Source organism: Oncorhynchus mykiss, chromosome 23, assembly GCF_013265735.2.
Source record: "Oncorhynchus mykiss isolate Arlee chromosome 23, USDA_OmykA_1.1, whole genome shotgun sequence".
NCBI classification, from domain to species: domain Eukaryota; kingdom Metazoa; phylum Chordata; class Actinopteri; order Salmoniformes; family Salmonidae; genus Oncorhynchus; species Oncorhynchus mykiss.
The window spans coordinates 1,266,192-1,291,792 of record NC_048587.1 but is presented as its reverse complement, the minus strand read 5'-3'; the positions used below and the strand labels follow the sequence as shown (position 1 = coordinate 1,291,792).

The 25,601-nt window shown below is 46.4% G+C and overlaps 1 protein-coding gene across 1 annotated transcript in view; it reads right to left on the bottom strand.

The window, feature by feature from the left end:
* Window positions 1-3,364: 3,364 nt before the first annotated feature.
* LOC110516888 (formin-2) overlaps window positions 3,365-25,601 on the bottom strand; it is a 163,958-nt gene continuing 141,721 nt past the window's right edge. The window contains exons 16-18 of the mRNA XM_036960833.1: window positions 9,771-9,863; window positions 4,006-4,057; window positions 3,365-3,518 (exon numbers count right to left, since the gene is read on the bottom strand). Of these exons, the coding sequence (XP_036816728.1) occupies window positions 3,365-3,518; window positions 4,006-4,057; window positions 9,771-9,863 (299 nt within the window). The remainder of the gene's footprint in view (window positions 3,519-4,005; window positions 4,058-9,770; window positions 9,864-25,601) is intronic.

Sequence of the window (25,601 nt, the reverse complement as noted above, 5' to 3'; positions counted from 1 at the left end):
ATTATCAATCCAGACAGAGAGAAACTAGACATTATTGTACCAGATCCAGACAGAGAAACTAGACATTATAATAACCAGATCCAGACATTATCATACCAGATCCAGACAGAGAGACATTATCGTACCAGATCCAGACAGAGAAACTAGACATTATCGTACCAGATCCAGACAGAGAAGCTAGACATCATCGAACCAGATCCAGACAGAGAGAAACTAGACATTATCATACCAGATCCAGACAGAGAGAAACTAGACATTATCGTACCAGATCCAGACAGAGAAACTAGACCAGATCCAGACAGAGAAACTAGACCAGATCCAGACAGAGAGAAACTAGACATTATCGTACCAGATCCAGACAGAGAGAAGCAAGATGTGTGTTGATGTGTGTGATCCCTGGTCCTTTAGTGGTTGGGGGTTTGTAATGTATAACAAACAGTAACCCTCATCTCTTCCCCGGGGTCAGGGGCTCATTTCTACTTTGTTGACTCTGTATTATCAGGAAACCTCATCGGACAACTGGAAGCTAACCGGACCAGTCTAGTCTATGTCCCAAACGGCACCCTACTCCCTAAGGATACTTGGTCAAAAGTAGTGCACAATATAGGGAATAGGGTGCCATTTGGGACAAATCCTTAGCAGTCTTTTTAATATTGGGGATGAATACATATTCACTGATGTGGTTCAGTGACAGGTTTGCCTGCTTTTTGAATGGGTTTTAATGGAGACAGATATGATCTGATATTAAACATATGGGGAACGTTATGGGAGATCACGATTCAACCATGGGGGTAACAACAGTGATGGAATACTAATGGAACAGAATACGACACACACACCGACACACACCAAGACCACCGCAAGAGTAATACTGTCTCTGTTAGATGACTAATATAAAACAATTCCTCCTAATACTGCCTGTTAGACCACTGACTAATATAAAACAATTCCTCCGGTCTGTTAGACCACTGACTAATATAAAACAATTCCTCCTAATACTGTCTGTTAGACCACTGACTAATATAAATCAATTCCTCCTAATACTGTCTGTTAGACCACTGACTAATATAAAACAATTCCTCCTGTCTGTTAGACCACTGACTAATATAAAACAATTCCTCCTAATACTGTCTGTTAGACCACTGACTAATATAAAACAATACATCCTGTCTGTTAGACCACTGACTAATATAAAACAATACATCCTGTCTGTTAGACCACTGACTAATATAAAACAATACCTCCTGTCTGTTAGACCACTGACTAATATAAAACAATACCTCCTGTCTGTTAGACCACTGACTAATATAAAACAATACCTCCTGTCTGTTAGACCACTGACTAATATAAAACAATACCTCCTGTCTGTTAGACCACTGACTAATATAAAACAATACCTACTAATACTGTCTGTTAGACCACTGACTAATATAAAACAATTCCTCCTAATACTGTCTGTTAGACCACTGACTAATATAAAACAATACCTTCTGTCTGTTAGACCACTGACTAATATAAAACAATACCTACTAATACTGTCTGTTAGACCACTGACTAATATAAACCAATTCCTCCTAATACTGTCTGTTAGACCACTGACTAATATAAAACAATTCCTCCTAATACTGTCTGTTAGACCACTGACTAATATAAAACAATTCCTCCTAATACTGTCTGTTAGACCACTGACTAATATAAAACAATTCCTCCTAATACTGTATGTTAGACCACTGACTAATATAAAACAATTCCTCCTAATACTGTCTGTTAGACCACTGACTAATATAAAACAATACATCCTGTCTGTTAGACCACTGACTAATATAAAACAATACCTCCTGTCTGTTAGACCACTGACTAATATAAAACAATACCTCCTGTCTGTTAGACCACTGACTAATATAAAACAATACCTCCTGTCTGTTAGACCACTGACTAATATAAAACAATACCTCCTGTCTGTTAGACCACTGACTAATATAAAACAATACCTACTAATACTGTCTGTTAGACCACTGACTAATATAAAACAATTCCTCCTAATACTGTCTGTTAGACCACTGACTAATATAAAACAATTCCTCCTAATACTGTCTGTTAGACCACTGACTAATATAAAACAATTCCTCCTAATACTGTCTGTTAGACCACTGACTAATATAAAACAATTCCTCCTAATACTGTATGTTAGACCACTGACTAATATAAAACAATTCCTCCTAATACTGTCTGTTAGACCACTGACTAATATAAAACAATTCCTCCTAATACTGTCTGTTAGACCACTGACTAATATAAAACAATTCCTCCTAATACTGTCTGTTAGACCACTGACTAATATAAAACAATTCCTCCTAATACTGTCTGTTAGACCACTGACTAATAGAAAACAATTCCTCCTAATACTGTCTGTTAGACCACTGACTAATAGAAAACAATTCCTCCTAACACTGTCTGTTAGACCACTGACTAATATAAAACAATTCCTCCTAATACTGTCCCTAAGATCGCTGGAAAAGCATGTGTGGTAACTTAAAGCTGCTATGTGTTACTTTTTGGGCGACCCAAACAAATTCACAAAGATGTGTATGTTATAGATCTGTCGTTGTCATTGAAAACAAGTCTAAGAAGCGGGTAGATCTGCTCTATTTCTATGCTTCAAAAAAGACGTATTTTTGCGTCCGACTTACGGTTTTGTAACACCAGCTTCAAACAGCTGAAAATACAATATTTTTGTTATGAAAAATATATTTAATTCACAGCGGTTTAGATGGTACAATGATTCTCTACACTGAAGACCCAGCAGAGTCAAGCTGGTAGAAAGGTCAGCAGTGATGACAGAGTAGAAATCAACCTCAGAAGATAAATACACTTCAAGTGCAAACAGTATAAAGCCCTATCACGCCCTATAACGCCCTGTTAAGCCCTATAACGCCCTGTTAAGCCCTATAACGCCCTGTTAAGCCCTATCACGCCCTATAACGCCCTGTTAAGCCCTATAACGCCCTGTTAAGCCCTATAACGCCCTGTTAAGCCCTATCACGCCCTATAACGCCCTGTTAAGCCCTATCGCGCCCTGTTAAGCCCTATCACGCCCTGTTAAGCCCTATCACGCCCTATCACGCCCTATAAAGCCCATAAAGCCCTGGGGAAAACACATGTATCTGTAACATTCCTTCTTTAAAAACAGAGGAGAACATCATGTATCCAACAAGTCAATCCTGATGCATTTCTGATTCCTGGAAAGTAACCAACCGGTCTCAATGAGTTTCAGTGAGACAAAGCACAGTCTTCCATTCAGTTAGCTAAACATAATACAACTCATCTGATTTAAAACATCTGGTCGTTTAAAAAAAACACACGACTACCTTTCCTGTAGGATCATCTTGTTCTCCTTCTTCCACAGGTCTTTAAAGTCGGAGGAGAAGTCGTGCCACACGGAGAAGAAGGTGTGGGGGGAAACCTCCTTCTCACCCATCTTAGCCTTCACCTGGTAGAACACCGTCAACTCCAGGAACCTACAACAACAACAACACACTGTTATGGAACAACCAATGCAGACGGAGGGTAACGAAACAAAGAGAATGTGTTTTACAACTGTAGGAACAAATACCCTACACTATGTTTCATGTTTCATATGAGGTATTCATTAAAAAGGGGTTCCCAAAATATAGAGCTTTACTAGCTAAAAACTCTACTTTATTCCAAACTGTCAAAATATAGAGCTTTACTAGCTAAAAACTCTACTAAACTGTCAAACTATGTTGCTATATTGGATGACAACACTGTTTGCTTAAACTCAGAAGAAAACACACACCAAAAAAAAAACGTAATTTCTACCCACTGGGCATAGACATCAACTCAACGTCCATTCCACGTTGGTTCCACGTCATTTCAATGATTCAACAACGTTGATTCAACCATTGCCCAGTGGGTATAGAACTCATAAATGTATCTTAAAGTGGTAGGTACAGATTTTATGACTGCATTGAAACGGTTCCTTACAACTTGTGAGTGTCACTGAGCTGCGTCTCCTGGACCTCCAGTTCAGATTTAGCTGCAAGACAGAAAACATGAAAGACAACAGTGGTTATTGTAAGTAGGATCGCTCGTTTCTCAGTAGTAGTCAGAACAGCCTTGTCTCTCAGTCAGGATAGTAGTTGATTAGTAGTTGACAGGTCTCAGAACAGCCTCGTCTCTCAATGAGGGTACTAGTTGGTTAGTAGTTGACAGGTCTCAGAACAGCCTCGTCTCTCAATGAGGGTACTAGTTGACAGAATTCCAAGAGTGTGCAAAGTGGTCAAGGCAAAGGGTGGCTACTTTAAAGAATCTAAAATATATTTTGATTTGTTTAACACTTTTTTGGTTACTACATGATTCCATATGTGTTATTTCATAGTTATTCAGTATTATTCTACAATTAAGAAAATCATAAAAATAAACTAAAATCCTTGAATGACTTGGTCTGTCCAAACTTTTAACTGGTACTGTACAGTGAACAATAAGATCTCTGTGGCCCCTCACTACACAATCCTATTGGTCTTCAGGTGGAACCTATGGACATAGTGAACAATAAGATCTGTGGTCCCACACAAAACCATCCAATTGGTCTACAGGTCAGACAGACCACCGCCAAGACCACCTCTGCCTCCCAGTCAGACAGACCACCTCTGCCTCCCAGTCAGACAGACCACCTCTGCCTCCCAGTCAGACAGACCACCTCTGCCTCCCAGTCAGACAGACCACCTCTGCCTCCCAGTCAGACAGACCACCTCTGCCTCCCAGTCAGACAGACCACCTCTGCCTCCCAGTCAGACAGACCACCTCTGCCTCCCAGTCAGACAGACCACCTCTGCCTCCCAGTCAGACAGACCACCTCTGCCTCCCAGTCAGACAGACCACCTCTGCCTCCCAGTCAGACAGACCACCTCTGCCTCCCAGTCAGACAGACAACCTCTACCTCCCAGTCAGACAGACAACCTCTACCTCCCAGTCAGACAGACAACCTCTACCTCCCAGTCAGACAGACAACCTCTACCTCCCAGTCAGACAGACAACCTCTACCTCCCAGTCAGACAGACAACCTCTACCTCCCAGTCAGACAGACAACCTCTACCTCCCAGTCAGACAGACAACCTCTACCTCCCAGTCAGACAGACAACCTCTACCTCCCAGTCAGACAGACAACCTCTACCTCCCAGTCAGACAGACAACCTCTACCTCCCAGTCAGACAGACAACCTCTACCTCCCAGTCAGACAGACAACCTCTACCTCCCAGTCAGACAGACAACCTCTACCTCCCAGTCAGGGAGACAACCTCTACCTCCCAGTCAGGGAGACAACCTCTACCTCCCAGTCAGGGAGACAACCTCTACCTCCCAGTCAGGGAGACAACCTCTACCTCCCAGTCAGGGAGACAACCTCTACCTCCCAGTCAGGGAGACAACCTCTACCTCCCAGTCAGGGAGACAACCTCTACCTCCCAGTCAGGGAGACAACCTCTACCTCCCAGTCAGGGAGACAACCTCTACCTCCCAGTCAGGGAGACAACCTCTACCTCCCAGTCAGGGAGACAACCTCTACCTCCCAGTCAGGGAGACAACCTCTACCTCCCAGTCAGGGAGACAACCTCTACCTCCCAGTCAGGGAGACAACCTCTACCTCCCAGTCAGGGAGACAACCTCTACCTCCCAGTCAGGGAGACAACCTCTACCTCCCAGTCAGGGAGACAACCTCTACCTCCCAGTCAGGGAGACAACCTCTACCTCCCAGTCAGGGAGACAACCTCTACCTCCCAGTCAGGGAGACAACCTCTACCTCCCAGTCAGGGAGACAACCTCTACCTCCCAGTCAGGGAGACAACCTCTACCTCCCAGTCAGGGAGACAACCTCTACCTCCCAGTCAGGGAGACAACCTCTACCTCCCAGTCAGGGAGACCTGCACCAAGACAAAGCAACCATTTAGATTCCCAGTTCAATGTAAAGTGTGTGGGTGCTGTCATACATCAGCCTACGACCCCCTTGGATGTTCCTGAATAACTGTTCGTTAGAGTGCAGTTAGCCATGGCATCGGTGGCTCTGGTAGTGGGCGATCTGGGGAAGTAGGGTCTCCATTAGAGGCATTAGGGGTTGCACCTTCCTGGGGTATCAGGGGTCAGTGCCAGGGGTGCTCTCTGACAAATTGAACCCAGTTGTGGGTAAAAAGAGATTCCACCGTGAAGCTGAATGGAGAGTGACACAGCAGCCTGCAGCAGTGAGGTTCTCGGCGTGAGAGGTGGAAGGGGGGGTGGCAGAAACGTTGACATCTCCAGGCAGACAGCTCAGGGGTTAACGCCCGACACCCCAGACCCCGAGGTCCTCACGGGTCACAGGCAAAGATGAATGGCCATAGAAGGTTACCAAAATCTCTCATGGTGGACGGAACGTCAATGGTCACGAGGCATTATCCACCGTGATAAAGGAAAACGCCATCCAAAAAACTCTTTGGGAATTTGTTTCATTCGTCCATTGTTGACATCGTCCCAAAATGTTTTGCTTGTCTACACTCATGTGAAGGTATGTAACTACCAAAATACAGAAACCATCCATCATTCATATGATTCAAAATGCAGCAGCAAATTATGCAACAAAATGCATCATACGGGGATGATTTCTGTATTTTGAAAGTAAAATATTTTGAAAACTTGGGTGCTGACAAGCAAAACATTTTGGGACGATGTCAACAATGGACGAATGAATCAAATACCAAAATATTGTTTTCGGGGCGGAGCTTTCCCTTTAAGTGGCGCTGGGTTCTTACTGGTCCGGGCTAATCACATCCAGATAATCCAGACCACGACAGCTCTGAGCCCGGAATAGTCTGCCACGACAATCAAGCAGGATACCAGAGTCACTTTGATTTATAATGCCTCTCAATAGGTGAAATTACTGCTCAGTGATTTGCTTTCAACTGGGGTCCATATAATTTTCTTAGGAAAACAGGGGGAGGGGGGGGGGGGGGGGGGGGGGTAATGAATGTGAGGAATTTGGAATTAGTACATTTCAGGGGAAGATCATCAAGAAGTCAATAATGTGAAGTCCACTGGGTGAGATTAAACAACCAGTTCAGATCAATCTCTCCACTGAACCATAACAATAGAAATCCAATGTTTCTCCACCATAATCTGCAGTTTGTCCAAGTGACCTCACAGCAGCAGACCACTTGTAGCTCGCCAGCCCCGGTACCTCCACATCCGACTTCCTCATCAGCGGGATTGTCTGGGGGGGGGGGGGGGGGGGGGGGCGACGACGACTATTTATGTCTGTAATAAACCCTTTTTTGGGGAAAACTAATTTCTGATTGGCTGGGCCTAGCTCCCCTGTGGGTGGGCTTGTGCCCTCCCAGGTCCACCCCATGGCTGCACCCCTGCCCAGTCATGTGAGTTCCATAAATTAATTTACATTTACTGATTATATGAACTGTAACTCAGTAAAATCATTACACAATGAAACTCTCTCTCTCAGTGGACTAATACATTGGCATCATTGAAACGTCAGTGTTCATTTTGTCAACAATAACAAAATATTTGTCAAACAATTTTTCCCGCTGATAAATGATAACGAGATGCCTTGAAAAAAATGGAAATTAAAATGGGGGCGTGACAAGAATTCCATGTCCTAATGGACATTCAAGTTGGCATGAAGCTCCTCGTCGTCGGGTTTGTCCAGTCACAAGGATGCATGCTTCTGAAGAATATTTAATGCGATCCTATCATTGGCAGAAAGAAAGTCTTTCAGTTGAGCGTAGTAAGGGGCGTCAGTTGGGTATGGCAGTCCTCATGTCCTAGCTCAAGGCCAAAAATATAAAACAGGCAACGATAAAGGCTCATTCCTGATTCAGATGGAATGTCTGTTTAGCGTAAAGAACGGCGGGCTTTAGGACCCATACGGAGTATCACACGGAGAGAAGCTGCCAGTCTGCACGCCTTTCAGAGAGCAGAGATTGTTTGCTTTAAAAAGGTATTTTAGTCCTAAAGACAGAATCAATCTAAAATAGCTAATGAACTTAACCGCTGCTTGGCATCAGGTTGAGGTGTCGCTGCTTGGCATCAGGTTGAGGTGTCACTGCTTGGCATCAGGTTGAGGTGACACTGCTTGGCATCAGGTTGAGGTGACACTGCTTGGCATCAGGTTGAGGTGACACTGCTTGGCATCAGGTTGAGGTGACACTGCTTGTCATCAGGTTGAGGTGACACTGCTTGGCATCAGGTTGAGGTGACACTGCTTGGCATCAGGTTGAGGTGACACTGCTTGGCATCAGGTTGAGGTGACACTGCTTGGCATCAGGTTGAGGTGACACTGCTTGGCATCAGGTTGAGGTGTCACTGCTTGGCATCAGGTTGAGGTGTCACTGCTTGGCATCAGGTTGAGGTGTCACTGCTTGGCATCAGGTTGAGGTGTCACTGCTTGGCATCAGGTTGAGGTGTCACTGCTTGGCATCAGGTTGTGGTGACACTGCTTGGCATCAGGTTGAGGTGACACTGCTTGGCATCAGGTTGAGGTGTCAGTGCTTGGCATCAGGTTGAGGTGTCAGTGCTTGGCATCAGGTTGAGGTGTGTGTGTGTACATGTTTCTTACCTTACCAGAATGTTCTGACAAGGTTCCTGAATATGTTAGAATTATATTTTAGGCTTGAGGGTTCGTGTCACGTTGAGGGTTCGTGTCACGTTGAGGGTTCGTGTCACGTTGAGGGTTCGTGTCACGTTGAGGGTTCGTGTTATGTTGAGGGTTCGTGTTACGTTGAGGGTTCGTGTTACGTTGAGGGTTCGTGTTACGTTGAGGGTTCGTGTTACGTTGAGGGTTCGTGTTACGTTGAGGGTTCGTGTTACGTTGAGGGTTCGTGTTACGTTGAGGGTTCGTGTTACGTTGAGGGTTCGTGTTACGTTGAGGGTTCGTGTTACGTTGAGGGTTCGTGTTACGTTGAGGGTTCGTGTTACGTTGAGGGTTCGTGTTACGTTGAGGGTTCGTGTTACGTTGAGGGTTCGGGTTACGTTGAGGGTTCGGGTTACATTGAGGGTTCGGGTTACGTTGAGGGTTCGGGTTACGTTGAGGGTTCGGGTTACGTTGAGGGTTCGGGTTACGTTGAGGGTTCGGGTTACGTTGAGGGTTCGGGTTGCGTTTAGGGTTCGGGTTACGTTGAGGGTTCAGGTTGCGTTGAGGGTTCGGGTTACGTTGAGGGTTCGGGTTACGTTGAGGGTTCGGGTTACGTTGAGGGTTCGGGTTACGTTGAGGGTTCGGGTTACGTTGAGGGTTCGGGTTACGTTGAGGGTTCGGGTTACGTTGAGGGTTCGGGTTACGTTGAGGGTTCGGGTTACGTTGAGGGTTCGGGTTGCGTTTAGGGTTCGGGTTACGTTGAGGGTTCAGGTTGCGTTGAGGGTTCGGGTTACGTTGAGGGTTCGGGTTGCGTTGAGGGTTCGGGGGAAAATAGGACATTGAATGGGAATACAATTTTACTCCTCAAAAAGCCCAGAAAATTCCTGAAAACAAAGATGTGTGTGTCCATAGTAGTGTGTGTGTGTGTGTGTGTGTGTCCATAGTAGTGTGGGTGTGTGTGTCCATAGTAGTGTATGTGTGTGTGTGTGTGTGTGTCCATAGTAGTGTATGTGTGTGTGTGTGTGTGTCCATAGTAGTGTGTGTGTGTGTGTGTGTGTGTGTGTGTGTGTGTGTGTGTGTGTGTGTGTGTGTGTGTGTGTGTGTGTGTGTGTGTCCATAGTAGTGTTCTCTCTCCTACCTTGGCTGAGGAATTCCTCCATCTTGTCCTTGAAGGGCTGCAGGTGATCTTCAGATGACACTTGACACACCTTCTCCACCTCTGTGTTGCACGCTGGAATGAGAGGACAACACTAAACTGTTTACAAAATGGCCACAGAATGGCAATACAATGACTGATTTCAAGAGAAAAATCACCATTGAAGATATGTAAATATTTAACCTTTAACTAGGCAAGTCAGTTAAGAACAAATTCTTATTTACAATGACGGCTTAGGAACGGTGGGTTAACTGCCATGTTCAGGGGCAGAACGACAGATTTTTACCTTGTCAGCTCGGGGATTCAAACCAGCAACCATTTGGTTACGTGCACAACGCTTTAACCACTAGGCTACATACAATGTCGACCATAACAGATTAGTGCCCGACCAGTGGTCATCTTCAGTGTAGCTAAACCCATGTTCCTATGACCTAGCTATAGTTTCACATGAACCCAGCCCGCTTCTCTAACATCCGTAACATCCCTGAAATGGGCCCTGTACTTAGAGAGAAAACTAACCTATCCTGATCAACTATCACTCGTTGATAAATATGACACAGCCGAGAGCTGCCCTGTGACACGAGCCTACCAGAGGAGCTAAATAACTTCTATGGTCACTTCGAGGCAAGTAACACTGAAACATGCATGAGAGCACTAGCTGTTCCAGAAGACTGTGCGATCACGGTCTCCGCAGCCGATGTGAGTAAGACCTTTAAACAAGTCAACACTCAAGGCCGCAGGGCCAGACATATTACCAGGACGGGTAATGTGCTGCTAACTGAGGTAACTTCACTCTGTAAAGTGAAGCTGAAGTTAGCAGCATTCCTGAAAAATAGAAAACAAGCCACTCAATGCTATGTGTTGGGGTAGTATCCCACATCGAAAGGAACTGTTAAGTTGAGAGCTAGTTTACTGAATAAAGCTGCTTATCGGGCTAGCAACCAGATGGATTCGAGGCTAAGAATGAGGAAACCAGTGCAGTGTGTTATAAGACACTCGCTGAGCGCTGAACCACAGCTTTTAATGAAGTACATTACTGTTAATGTCAGAGTTACGGGAGGAGATTGACTCTGTACCCCTTGTAATATAGCCTCCGGTACCTGTCCGTCCGTCCAACTGGCAAGTGTCTTCACTGCCATTTTCAAACTCTCCCTGTCTGAGTCTGTAATACCAACATGTTTCAAGCAGACCACCATAGTTCCTGTGCCCAAGAACAATAAAGTAACCTACCTAAATTACTACCGACCCGTAGCACTCACATCTGTTGCCATGAAATTAATTGAAAGGCTGGTCATGCCTCACACCATCATCCCAGAAACCCTAGACCCACTCCAATTTGCAAACCGCCCCAACAGATCCACAGATGATACAATCTCTATTGCACTCCACACTGCCCTTTCCCACCTGGACAAAAGGAACACCTATGTGAGAATGTTATTCATTGACTACAGCTCAGCGTTCAACACCAAAGTGCCCTCAAAGCTCATCGCTAAGGACCATGGGACTAAACACCTCCCTCTGCAACTGGATCCTGCACTTCCTGATGGGCCGACCCCCAATTTCTAAGGGTAGGTAACAACACATCCTCAACGCTGATCCTCATGGGTCTGGGTCCTCAGATCCTCAAAAGGTTTTACATCTGCACCATCGAGAGCATCTTGACGGGTTGAATCACTGCCTGGTTGGCAACTGCTCAGCCTCCGACTGCAAGGCACTACAGAGGGTAGTGCTTACGGCCCAGTACATCACCGAGGCCAAGCTTAGTGCCATCCAGGACCTCTATACCAGGCGGTGTCAGAGCCCTACAAATTGTCAAAGACTCCAACCACCCTAGTCATAGACTGTTCTCTCTGCTACCACACGGCAAGTGGTCCCGGAGCGCCAAATCTAGGTCCAAGAGGCTTCTAAACAGCTACTACCCCCAAGCCATAAGACTCCTGTACAGCTAATCAAATGACTACCCAGACTATTTGCATAGGCAGGTCACTTCTATGCTTCTGCTGCTACTACTACTGTTTATTACCCTCTGTTATTATCTATACATAGTCACTTTAATAACTACCTACATGTACATATTATCTCAATTACTTCGACACCGGTACCCCCCTGTATATAGCCTCCACATTGACTCTGTACCGGTACCCCCTGTATATAGCCTCCACATTGACTCTGTACCAGTACCCCCTGTATATAGCCTCCACATTGACTCTGTACCGTAACACCCTGTATATTGCCTCCACATTGACTCTGTACCGTAACACCCTGTATATAGCTTCCACATTGACTCTGTACCGTAACACCCTGTATATAGCCTCCACATTGACTCTGTCCCGGTACCCCCTGTATATAGCCTCCACATTGACTCTGTACCGGTACCCCCTGTATATAGCCTCCACATTGACTCTGTACCGGTACCCCCTGTATATAGCCTCCACATTGACTCTGTACCGTAACACCCTGTATATAGCCTCCACACTGACTCTGTACCGGTACCCCCTGTATATAGCCTCCACATTGACTCTGTACCGTAACACCCTGTATATAGCCTCCACATTGACTCTGTTCCGTAACACCCTGTATATAGCCTCCACATTGACTCTGTACCGGTACCCCCCTGTATATAGCCTCCACATTGACTCTGTACCGGTACCCCCTGTATATAGCCTCCACATTGACTCTGTACCGTAACACCCTGTATATAGCCTCCACATTGACTCTGTACCGGTACCCCCTGTATATAGCCTCCACATTGACTCTGTACCAGTACCCCCTGTATATAGCCTCCACATTGACTCTGTACCAGTACCCCCTGTATATAGCCTCCACATTGACTCTGTACCAGTACCCCCTGTATATAGCCTCCACATTGACTCTGTACCGGTACCCCCCTGTATATAGCCTCCACATTGACTCTGTACCGGTACCCCCTGTATACAGCCTCCACATTGACTCTGTACTGGTATCCCCTGTATATAGCCTCCACATTGACTCTGTACCGGTACCCCCTGTATATAGCCTCCACATTGACTCTGTACCGGTACCCCCTGTATATAGCCTCCACATTGACTCTGTACCAGTACCCCCTGTATATAGCCTCCACATTGACTCTGTACCCCCTGTATATAGCCTCCACATTGACTCTGTACCGGTACCCCCTGTATATAGCCTCCACATTGACTCTGTACCGGTACCCCCTGTATATAGTCTCCACATTGACTCTGTACCGGTACCCCCTGTATATAGCCTCCACATTGACTCTGTACCGGTACCCCCTGTATATAGCCTCCACATTGACTCTGTACCGGTACCCCCTGTATATAGCCTCCACATTGACTCTGTACCGGTACCCCCTGTATATAGCCTCCACATTGACTCTGTACCGGTACCCCCTGTATATAGCCTCCACATTGACTCTGTACCGGTACCCCCTGTATATAGCCTCCACATTGACTCTGTACCGTAACACCCTGTATATAGCCTCCACATTGACTCTGTACCGTAACACCCTGTATATAGCCTCCACATTGACTCTGTACCGTAACACCCTGTATATAGCCTCCACACACCCTGTATATAGCACAGATTTTTTTTTTCTTAAAACTGCATTGTTGGTTAAGGGCTCATAAGCAAGCTTTTCACTGGAAGGTATTTCACTGTAAGGTATAGAATAGGTGGTAGAAAAGTATGTTTATTGTCCATTTGTAAGAATCGTAATGTTTGTATCTGTGTACAATGTACCTGTTGTTTTCAGCACAGGTGACAAATACAATGTGATTTTGTGAAGTTCTGTCAAGGCACTGCATGTGGATGCGAAGGCAAATCATTCAACTGCATTCTGACCCCATCACCTGTCGCCCCTGGTAACCCCAGTCGCCCCTGGTAACCCCTGCTCCCCTCCCCCTGAACGAAGACTGATGCCTGCTGTGGAATTCTGGAATCTATTCTAGAACCTCTGTGAAGCTCTGAGAGTCACGCACCAATCAGTGGCCATAATGAATTAGAGTCAGAGTGTCAGTGTCCAATCTAAATCCCAGCTGGACAATTACCGCCCTCTACCTGACCTTTAGCCTGTGTCAGGGAGGGCCATGTTGTTCTTCCTGGAGCACACTGGTTGAGCACATATCAGTAAGCTAGACACCATCTGTCTGTAATACAGACCCAGCCTTCCCTTCACCTCTGAAGACCACCAATATAACAAAGAGGGACGGATGGAGAGACCCGGTTATTCTGGTACTGTAAATATCCTCCTCCGCTGTAGCACAACCCCACAGTTAAACCCCAACAGAACATGGTTCTGTCTGACTGCGAGCAGCACCACAAGGTCGCCCGACCAGCGACACGCGGGAGAGAGAGGGGGAAAGTGCAGAAAGATTTAGAGACGCCCGCTGCCCAGCTGAGCCAGGCCCTTAACTAGCATTTATCTGAGCCGCTTGACTTGCTGTAAAGAGATAGGACCATCTAGCTACAGAGCAGAGAGGGCTTACTGTAAAGAGAGAGGACCATCTAGCTACAGAACAGAGAGGGCTTACTGTAAAGAGAGAGGACCATCTAGCTACAGAACAGAGAGGGCTTACTGTAAAGAGAGAGGACCATCTAGCTACAGAACAGAGAGAGCTTACTGTAGAGGACCATCTAGCTACAGAACAGAGGGGGCTTACTGTAAAGAGAGAGGACCATATAGCTACAGAACAGAGGGGGCTTACTGTAAAGAGAGAGGACCATCTAGCTACAGAACAGAGGGGGCTTACTGTAAAGAGAGAGGACCATATAGCTACAGAACAGAGGGGGCTTACTGTAAAGAGAGAGGACCATCTAGCTACAGAACAGAGGGGGCTTACTGTAAAGAGAGAGGACCATATAGCTACAGAACAGAGAGGGCTTACTGAAAGAGAGAGGACCATATAGCTATAGAACAGAGGGGGCTTACTGTAAAGAGAGAGGACCATATAGCTACAGAACAGAGAGGGCTTACTGAAAGAGAGAGGACCATATAGCTATAGAACAGAGGGGGCTTACTGTAAAGAGAGAGGACCATATAGTTACAGAACAGAGAGGGCTTACTGAAAGAGAGAGGACCATATAGCTACAGAACAGAGGGGGCTTACTGAGGCTGAAAACTGTGTGGTGTGTGTGGACCATGGTAAATCATTGGTGATGTGGACAACAAGGAACTTAAAGCTCTCGACCCGCTACACAACGTCGTCGATGTGGGCGTGCTCTCCCCTCTTTCTCCTGTAGTCCTCGAAGAGCTCCTTGGCCTTACTGACGTTGAGGGAGAGGTTGTTGTCCTGGCACCACACTGCTAAGTCTCTGACCTCCCTCCCTATAGGCTGAATCATCGCCACCGGTGATCAGGCCTACCAGCGTTGTGTTGTCAGTAAAACTTCATGGTGTTGGAGTCATGTATGGCCACGCAGTTGTGGGTGAACAGGAAGTACATGAGGGAACTAAGCACACACCCGATGGGCCCCCTTGTTGCGGACCAGCGTGACGGAGGTGTTGCCTAGCCTCACCACCTGGGGGCGGCCTGTCAGGAAGTCAATCGCAGAGGGAGGTGTTTAGTCCCAGGGACCTTAGCTTAGTGATGAGCTTGGAGGGGACTATGGTGTTGAACGCTGAGCTGTAGTCAATGAACAGCACTATCACGTAGTTATTTCCCTTCTTGTCCAGGTGGGAGAGGGCAGTGTGAAGTGCAATTGAGATTGTTTTATCTGTGGATCTGTTAGGGCGGTATACGAATAGGAATGGGTCTAGTGTGTCTGGGATGATGGTGCTTCATGACCAGCCTTTCAAACCACTTCCTTATTATACATGAGTGCTACAGGGCGATAGTCATGTAGGTAGGTTACCTTGGAGCTCTTGGGAAAAGGGACAATGGCGGTCAGGTTGACACGTTGGAATTACAGACTTGGACAACGAGAGAGTGAAAATGTCTGTCGACACCTGCCAGAAGGTCGGCGGATAATTTGAGAACCCGCCCTGATATTCCATCTGGCACGGCAGCCTTTCTAGGGAGGTTTTCCTAGCCTGGTTCCTCTCTAGGTTTCTTCCTAGGTTCTGGCCTTTCTAGGGAGGTTTTCCTAGCCTGGTTCCTCTCTAGGTTTCTTCCTAGGTTCTGGACTTTCTAGGGAGGTTTTCCTAGCCTGGTTCCTCTAGGTTTCTTCCTAGGTTCTGGCCTTTCTAGGGAGGTTATCCTAGCCTGGTTCCTCTAGGTTTCTTCCTAGGTTCTGGCCTTTCTAGGGAGGTTTTCCTAGCCTGGTTCCCATCTAGGTTTCTTCCTAGGTTCTGGACTTTCTAGGGAGGTTTTCCTTGCCTGGTTCCTCTAGGTTTCTTCCTAGGTTCTGGCCTTTCTAGGGAGGTTTTCCTAGCCTGGTTCCTCTAGGTTTCTTCCTAGGTTCTGGCCTTTCTAGGGAGGTTTTCCTAGCCTGGTTCCTATCTAGGTTTCTTCCTAGGTTCTGGCCGTTCTAGGGAGGTTTTCCTAGTCCGGTTCCTCTAGGTTTCTTCCTAGGTTCTGGCCTTTCTAGGGAGGTTTTTTCCTAGTCCGGTTCCTCTCTAGGTTTCTTCCTAGGTTCTGGCCTTTCTAGGGAGGTTTTCCTAGTCCGGTTCCTCTAGGTTTCTTCCTAGGTTCTGGCCTTTCTAGGGAGGTTTTTTCCTAGTCCGGTTCCTCTCTAGGTTTCTTCCTAGGTTCTGGCCTTTCTAGGGAGGTTTTCCTAGCCTGGTTCCTATCTAGGTTTCTTCCTAGGTTCTGGCCTTTCTAGGGAGTTTTTCCTAGCCTGGTTCCTCTAGGTTTCTTCCTAGGTTCTGGCCTTTCTAGTGAGTTTTTCCTAGCCTGGTTCCTCTCTAGGTTTCTTCCTAGGTTCTGGCCTTTCTAGGGAGTTTTTTCCTAGCCACCGTGCTTCTACACCTGCACTGCTTCCTGTTTGGGGTTTTAGGCTGTGTTTCTGTACAGCACTTTGAGATATCAGCTGATGTAAGAAGGGATTTCAATACATTTGATTGATTGATTGATTGATTGATTGTTAACCTGTTTAAACGTTTTGCTCACATCGGCCACGGAGAGCGAGATCACACAGTCGTCAGGAAAAGCAGGGGCTTTTTCAAGGCACAGTGTTATATTCCTCAAAGAGAGCATAAAAAGACATATAGCTCGTTTGGGAGTTTTGTGTCCATGGGAAGTTCATGGCTTCATGGTTTCCCTTTGTAATCCATTACCGTCTGAAAGACCCAGTCACATATACGACAAGCTTCATAGTCGGTGTAATAGGATGCCTTTTTCCTCCTATATTGCCTTTCTACAGGTTTGCAGACTCAGAGGTTGTAGACTTCTTGTATGTGTCACGTTCATTGTAAGCGGGTCTGCTTTGTCCGACCACTTCTGTATTGGAGTGCGTCACTGGTACATCCTGTTTAAGCTTTTGTTTGTAAACAGGAAGCAGGAGAATGGAGTCACGGTAAGATTTGCCCGAAGGGAGGACGAGGGAGTGCCTTGAATGCGTTTCTGTTGGTAGGATACAGGTGGTCTGGAGTTTTAACAGGAGATGTGTTGGTAGGATACAGGTGGTCTGGAGTTAACGCCCCATAGGGGAACAGGAGATGTGTTGGTAGGATACAGGGGGTCTGGAGTTAACGCCCCATAGGGGAACAGGAGATGTGTTGGTAGGATACAGGGGGTCTGGAGTTAACGCCCCATAGGGGAACAGGAGATGTGTTGGTAGGATACAGGAGGTCTGGAGTTAACGCCCCATAGGGGAACAGGAGATGTGTTGGTAGAATACAGGGGGTCTGGAGTTAACGCCCCATAGGGGAACAGGAGATGTGTTGGTAGGATACAGGGGGTCTGGAGTTAACGCCCCATAGGGGAACAGGAGATGTGTTGGTAGGATACAGGGGGTCTGGAGTTTTAACAGGAGATGTGTTGGTAGGATACAGGGGGTCTGGGGTTTTAACAGGAGGTGTGTTGGTAGGATACAGGGGGTCTGGAGTTTTAACAGGAGATGTGTTGGTAGGATACAGGGGGTCTGGAGTTAACGCCCCATAGGGAACAGGAGATGTGTTGGTAGGATACAGGGGGTCTGGGGTTTTAACAGGAGATGTGTTGGTAGGATACAGGGGGTCTGGAGTTTTAACAGGAGATGTGTTGGTAGGATACAGGTGGTCTGGAGTTAACGCCCCATAGGGGAACAGGAGGTGTGTTGGTAGGATACAGGGGGTCTGGAGTTTTAACAGGAGATGTGTTGGTAGGATACAGGTGGTCTGGAGTTAACAGGAGATGTGTTGGTAGGATACAGGTGGTCTGGGGTTTTAACAGGAGATGTGTTGGTAGGATACAGGGGGTCTGGGGTTTTAACAGGAGATGTGTTGGTAGGATACAGGTGGTCTGGGGTTTTAACAGGAGATGTGTTGGTAGGATACAGGTGGTCTGGAGTTAACAGGAGATGTGTTGGTAGGATACAGGTGGTCTGGAGTTAACGCCCCATAGGGGAACAGGAGATGTGTTGGTAGGATACAGGTGGTCTGGAGTTAACGCCCCATAGGGGAACAGGAGGTGTGTTGGTAGGATACAGGTGGTCTGGGGTTAACGCCCCATAGGGGAACAGGAGATGTGTTGGTAGGATACAGGTGGTCTGGAGTTAACGCCCCATAGGGGAACAGGAGATGTGTTGGTAGGATACAGGGGGTCTGGAGTTAACGCCCCATAGGGGAACAGGAGATGTGTTGGTAGGATACAGGTGGTCTGGAGTTAACAGGAGATGTGTTGGTAGGATACAGGTGGTCTGGGGTTTTAACAGGAGGTGTGTTGGTAGGATACAGGTGGTCTGGGGTTTTAACAGGAGATGTGTTGGTAGGATACAGGTGGTCTGGAGTTTTAACAGGAGATGTGTTGGTAGGATACAGGTGGTCTGGGGTTTTAACAGGAGGTGTGTTGGTAGGATACAGGTGGTCTGGGGTTTTAACAGGAGATGTGTTGGTAGGATACAGGTGGTCTGGAGTTAACAGGAGATGTGTTGGTAGGATACAGGTGGTCTGGGGTTTTAACAGGAGGTGTGTTGGTAGGATACAGGTGGTCTGGGGTTTTAACAGGAGATGTGTTGGTAGGATACAGGTGGTCTGGAGTTTTAACAGGAGATGTGTTGGTAGGATACAGGGGGTCTGGAGTTTTAACAGGAGATGTGTTGGTAGGATACAGGTGGTCTGGAGTTAACGCCCCATAGGGGAACAGGAGGTGTGTTGGTAGGATACAGGTGGTCTGGGGTTTTAACAGGAGGTGTGTTGGTAGGATACAGGGGGTCTGGAGTTTTAACAGGAGATGTGTTGGTAGGATACAGGTGGTCTGGGGTTTTAACAGGAGATGTGTTGGTAGGATACAGGTGGTCTGGGGTTTTAACAGGAGATGTGTTGGTAGGATACAGGGGGTCTGGAGTTTTAACAGGAGATGTGTTGGTAGGATACAGGTGGTCTGGAGTTAACGCCCCATAGGGGAACAGGAGGTGTGTTGGTAGGATACAGGTGGTCTGGGGTTTTAACAGGAGATGTGTTGGTAGGATACAGGTGGTCTGGGGTTTTAACAGGAGATGTGTTGGTAGGATACAGGGGGTCTGGAGTTAACGCCCCATAGGGGAACAGGAGATGTGTTGGTAGGATACAGGTGGTCTGGGGTTTTAACAGGAGATGTGTTGGTAGGATACAGGGGGTCTGGAGTTAACGCCCCATAGGGGAACAGGAGATGTGTTGGTAGGATACAGGTGGTCTGGGGTTTTAACAGGAGGTGTGTTGGTAGGATACAGGGGGTCTGGGGTTTTAACAGGAGATGTGTTGGTAGGATACAGGTGGTCTGGAGTTAACGCCCCATAGGGGAACAGGAGATGTGTTGGTAGGATACAGGTGGTCTGGAGTTAACGCCCCATAGGGGAACAGGAGATGTGTTGGTAGGATACAGGGGGTCTGGAGTTAACGCCCCATAGGGGAACAGGAGATGTGTTGGTAGGATACAGGTGGTCTGGGGTTTTAACAGGAGGTGTGTTGGTAGGATACAGGTGGTCTGGAGTTAACGCCCCATAGGGGAACAGGAGATGTGTTGGTAGACGTGAGGTGGGACGGTTTGAAGTCACCCAGCATTAAAAACCAGGTGATCAAAAGCACAAGATTTCCTTCAAACCTGAAGCAACACACCAGTTATTTATGGGGAAACAGTTTTTCCTGAAGCCGCGGTCCGATCCTGCCACTCATGGAGAATCCACAGAGTACGATATTATAGTGTAACAGTATAGATTCCGTTCCTCTCCTCGCCCCTACCTGGGCTCGAACCAGGGACCCTACTGCACATGTAACAGTATAATTTTAAACCATCCCCTCGCCCATACCCGGGCGCGAACCAGGGACCTTCTGCACACATCAACAACTGACTCCTACGAAGCGTCGTTACCTATCGCTCCACAAAAGCCGCGGCCCTTAGCGCCCACGCTAACTAAGCTAGCCGTTTTACATCCGTTACACACACAGACATCAGCCACCCTCAAAGCATCGTTACGCATCGCTCCACAAAAATCCGCGGCCCTTGCAGAGCAAGGGGAACCACTACTTCAAGGTCTCACAGAGAGTGACGTCACCGATTGAAAAGCTATTAGCGCGCACCACGACTAACTAGCTAGCCATTTGTCATCGGTTACACTAGCAGCATAGCTTCCTCATCCAGCCATGTTTCACAAAGACTTTATATTGTTCAAGTCTCTCTGATAGAAGATTCTCGGACAACGCTCATCCATCTCATTCCTGAGTGACTGGACATTGGCCAATCGAACGGAGGGGAGCGCTATTCGGTTCTCTCTTCGCCTCCAATTTCACCCCACCTCATCATCCCACGTCTACACCTGCAGCGTTTTGGTAGCCCATGGAGCAAAGGATTATGGTCCGGTATGAACAGTGGAACAGCTGAGTCAGAGATGATGTCTAAATCGAGGTCAGTGATAATAGTATATCTATTTAAAAGATAAAAACAATACACGTGGCCCTTCTCCATAGTGCATTACTCTATACTACAGCCCTTCTCCATAGTGCACTACTTTATACTACAGCCCTTCTCCATAGTGCACTACTCTATACTACAGCCCTTCTCCATAGTGCACTACTCTATACTACAGCCCTATATAGTGCACTACTTTATACTACAGCCCTTCTCCATAGTGCACTACTCTATACTACAGCCCTTCTCCATAGTGCACTACTCTATACTACAGCCCTTCTCCATAGTGCACTACTTTATACTACAGCCCTTCTCCATAGTGCACTACTCTATACTACAGCCCTTCTCCATAGTGCACTACTTTATACTACAGCCCTTCTCCATAGTGCACTACTTTATACTACAGCCCTTCTCCATAGTGCACTACTCTATACTACAGCCCTTCTCCATAGTGCACTACTTTATACTACAGCCCTTCTCCATAGTGCACTACTCTATACTACAGCCCTATATAGTACACTACTCTATACTACAGCCCTATTCCCTATATAGTACACTACTCTATACTACAGCCCTATTCCCTATATAGTGCACTACTTTATACTACAGCCTTATTCCCTATATAGTGCACTACTCTATACTACAGCCCTATTCCCTATATAGTACACTACTCTATACTACAACCCTATTCCCTATATAGTGCACTACTTTATACTACAGCCCTATTCCCTATATAGTACACTACTCTATACTACAGCCCTATTCCCTATATAGTACACTACTTTATACTACAGTCCTATTCCCTATATAGTGCACTACTTTATACTACAGCCCTATTCCCTATATAGTGCACTACAGCCCTATTCCCTATATAGTGCACTACTTTATACTACAGCCCTATTCCCTATATAGTGCACTATATACTACAGCCCTATTCCCTATATAGTACACTACTTTATACTACAGCCCTATTCCCTATATAGTGCACTACTTTATACTACAGCCCTATTCCCTATATAGTACACTACTCTATACTACAGCCCTATTCCCTATATAGTGCACTACTTCATACTACAGCCCTATATAGTGCACAAGGTTAGGGAATAGAGTGGCATTTGGGATGCAAACCAAGCTGTCAGAGTTCAGGGTAGAAACTAGGATGTGTTTACACAACTCTCTCCTGCTTCCTCAACTCATCATTTAATGAGCTGCTTGGAACCACATAAAAAAACAACTAAGAATCAGAGAGAAATTGGCCCAAGCCAATTACGCCAAATGACCCTGATCTGGTTCTGTCCTGAAATAGCCTGCTGCCCTGACCTCTCCCTGGCCTGCGCGAGGGGCTGTGACAGCAGTGACCTCAGCGTAGACGGGTCAGGTTTCATCTGGTTGGTTGATAAGACAGACGTGGGGACGAGAACAGTCCAGGAATTAAAAAAATTATAGCGGGAACAGAGTGAGAAGTCTTTTCTTTAAAAAAGTGTTTTGAGAGAAAGCGAGAAAGGGAGTGAGAGAGAGAGAGAGAGAGAGAAAGGGAGCGAGAGAGAGAGAGAGAGAAAGAAAGAAAGGGAGCGAGTTAGAGAGAGAAAGGGAGTGAGAGAGAGAGAGAGAGAGAGGATGACAGAGTGACTTTGAAAAAGAGAGAAAGATCTGTTTACCATTTCCAATGTGTTAACAACTTCCAGCCTTCTAAATGCTTGACCTTCAGGAAATAACGTGTAGTTTACACACTGTGTTCAAAGCCCTGTTCTCTGCCAGCGCTGTACACTACATTTACATCAATATTTACACATGGAAGTGGAGTCCTTGTCTGAAGCTCCCTGGATAATTAGCATAATAATTCAAGCCACCCCTGTATGATGAGCAATCATGAGGACAAGGTAACGGTCAAACACGCAGAGGGCCTACGGAGAAACATACAGGCGTGGTATAGGAGTGGGCTTTTCAGAGAGCTGTACACTACACAAACAAGCAGAGGGCCTAGGAGTGGGCTTTTCAGAGAGCTGAACACTACACAAACAAGCAGAGGGCCTACGGAGAAACATACAGGCGTGGTATAGGAGTGGGCTTTTCAGAGAGCTGTACACTACACAAACAAGCAGAGGGCCTAGGAGTGGGCTTTTCAGAGAGCTGAACACTACACAAACAAGCAGAGGGCCTACGGAGAAACATACAGGCGTGGTATAGGAGTGGGCTTTTCAGAGAGCTGTACACTACACAAACAAGCCTGGTGCAACTCTCTCCCCCTGGCCTGGCTGGCATTAGAAGCAGTGTTCTGGAACACCAGGGAGGTAGGGGAGGGAGGGCCTAGTAGAGGTGGGGGAGGCTTGGAGAGGCAGCAGCCACACACAAGCCTAAGATCACCATTTACAAAGACAAGCATCGGCTGGAGGGGTGTAAAGCTCACCGCCATTGGATTCTGGAGCAGAGGAAACGCGTTCTCTGGAGTGATGAATCACGCTTCACCATCTGGCAGTCCGACGGACAAATCTGGGTTTGCCGGATGCCAGGAGAACGTTACCTTCCCCAATGCATGGTACCAACTGTAAAGTTTGGTGGATGCTAGGAGAACGTTACCTTCCCCAATGCATGGTACAAACTGTAAAGTTTGGTGGATGCCAGGAGAACGTTACCTTCCCCAATGCATGGTATCAACTGTAAAGTTTGGCGGATGCCAGGAGAACGTTACCTTCCCCAATGCATGGTACCAACGGTAAAGTTTGGTGGGATGCCAGGAGAAAGTTACCTTCCCCAATGCATGGTATCAACTGTAAAGTTTGGTGGATGCCAGGGGAACGTTACCTTCCCCAATGCATGGTATCAACTGTAAAGTTTGGTGGAGGAGGAATAATGGAATAATGGTCCGGGGCTGTTAGTTCCAGTGAAGGGAAATGTTAACGCTACAGCATACAATGACATCCAACACCTTTGGGATGAATTGGAACGCCGACTGCGAGCCAGGCCTAATCGCTCAACATCAGTGCCTGACTTCACAAATGCTTGAGGCTGAGTAGAAGCAAGTCCCCTACCAGCAATGTTTCAACATCTAGTGGAAAGCCTTCCCAGAAGAGTGGAGGCTGTTATAGCAGCAAAGGGGGGGGGGGACCAACTCCATATAAATTAATGCAGATGATTTTGGAGTGAGATGTTCGACGAGCAGGTGTTCACATACACTTCATGACCAAAAGTATCTGTGACCAACAGACTGTATTCCCAGTCATGTAGTATATCTGTGACCAACAGACTGTATTCTCAGTCATGTAGTATATCTGTGACCCAACAGACTGTATTCCCAGTCATGTGGTGTATCTGTGACCAACAGACTGTATTCCCAGTCATGTAGTGTATCTGTGACCAACAGACTGTATTCCCAGTCATGTGGTATATCTGTGACCAACAGACTGTATTCCCAGTCATGTGGTGTATCTGTGACCAACAGACTGTATTCCCAGTCATGTAGTATATCTGTGACCAACAGACTGTATTCCCAGTCATGTAGTGTATCTGTGACCAACAGACTGTATTCCCAGTCATGTAGTGTATCTGTGACCAACAGACTGTATTCCCAGTCATGTGGTGTATCTGTGACCAACAGACTGTATTCCCAGTCATGTAGTATATCTGTGACCAACAGACTGTATTCCCAGTCATGTAGTATATCTGTGACCAACAGACTGTATTCCCAGTCATGTAGTGTATCTGTGACCAACAGACTGTATTCCCAGTCATGTAGTATATCTGTGACCCAACAGACTGTATTCCCAGTCATGTAGTGTATCTGTGACCAACAGACTGTATTCCCAGTCATGTAGTATATCTGTGACCCAACAGACTGTATTCCCAGTCATGTAGTATATCTGTGACCAACAGACTGTATTCCCAGTCATGTAGTGTATCTGTGACCAACAGACTGTATTCCCAGTCATGTAGTGTATCTGTGACCAACAGACTGTATTCAGTCATGTAGTATATCTGTGACCAACAGACTGTATTCCCAGTCATGTAGTGTATCTGTGACCAACAGACTGTATTCCCAGTCATGTAGTGTATCTGTGACCAACAGACTGTATTCCCAGTCATGTAGTATATCTGTGACCAACAGACTGTATTCCCAGTCATGTAGTGTATCTGTGACCAACAGACTGTATTCCCAGTCATGTAGTATATCTGTGACCAACAGACTGTATTCCCAGCCATGTAGTATATCTGTGACCAACAGACTGTATATCTGTATTCCCAGTCATGTAGTATATCTGTGACCAACAGACTGTATTCCCAGTCATGTAGTGTATCTGTGACCAACAGACTGTATTCCCAGTCATGTAGTATATATGTGACCAACAGACTGTATTCCCAGTCATGTAGTATATATGTGACCAACAGACTGTATTCCCAGTCATGTAGTGTATCTGTGACCAACAGACTGTATTCCCAGTCATGTGGTATATCTGTGACCAACAGACTGTATTCCCAGTCATGTGGTGTATCTGTGACCAACAGACTGTATTCCCAGTCATGTAGTGTATCTGTGACCAACACACTGTATTCCCAGTCATGTAGTGTATCTGTGACCAACAGACTGTATTCCCAGTCATGTAGTATATCTGTGACCAACAGACTGTATTCCCAGTCATGTAGTGTATCTGTGACCAACAGACTGTATTCCCAGTCATGTAGTATATCTGTGACCAACAGACTGTATTCCCAGTCATGTAGTATATCTGTGACCAACAGACTGTATTCCCAGTCATGTAGTGTATCTGTGACCAACAGACTGTATTCCCAGTCATGTAGTGTATCTGTGACCAACAGACTGTATATCTGTATTCTCAGTCATGTAGTATATCTGTGAC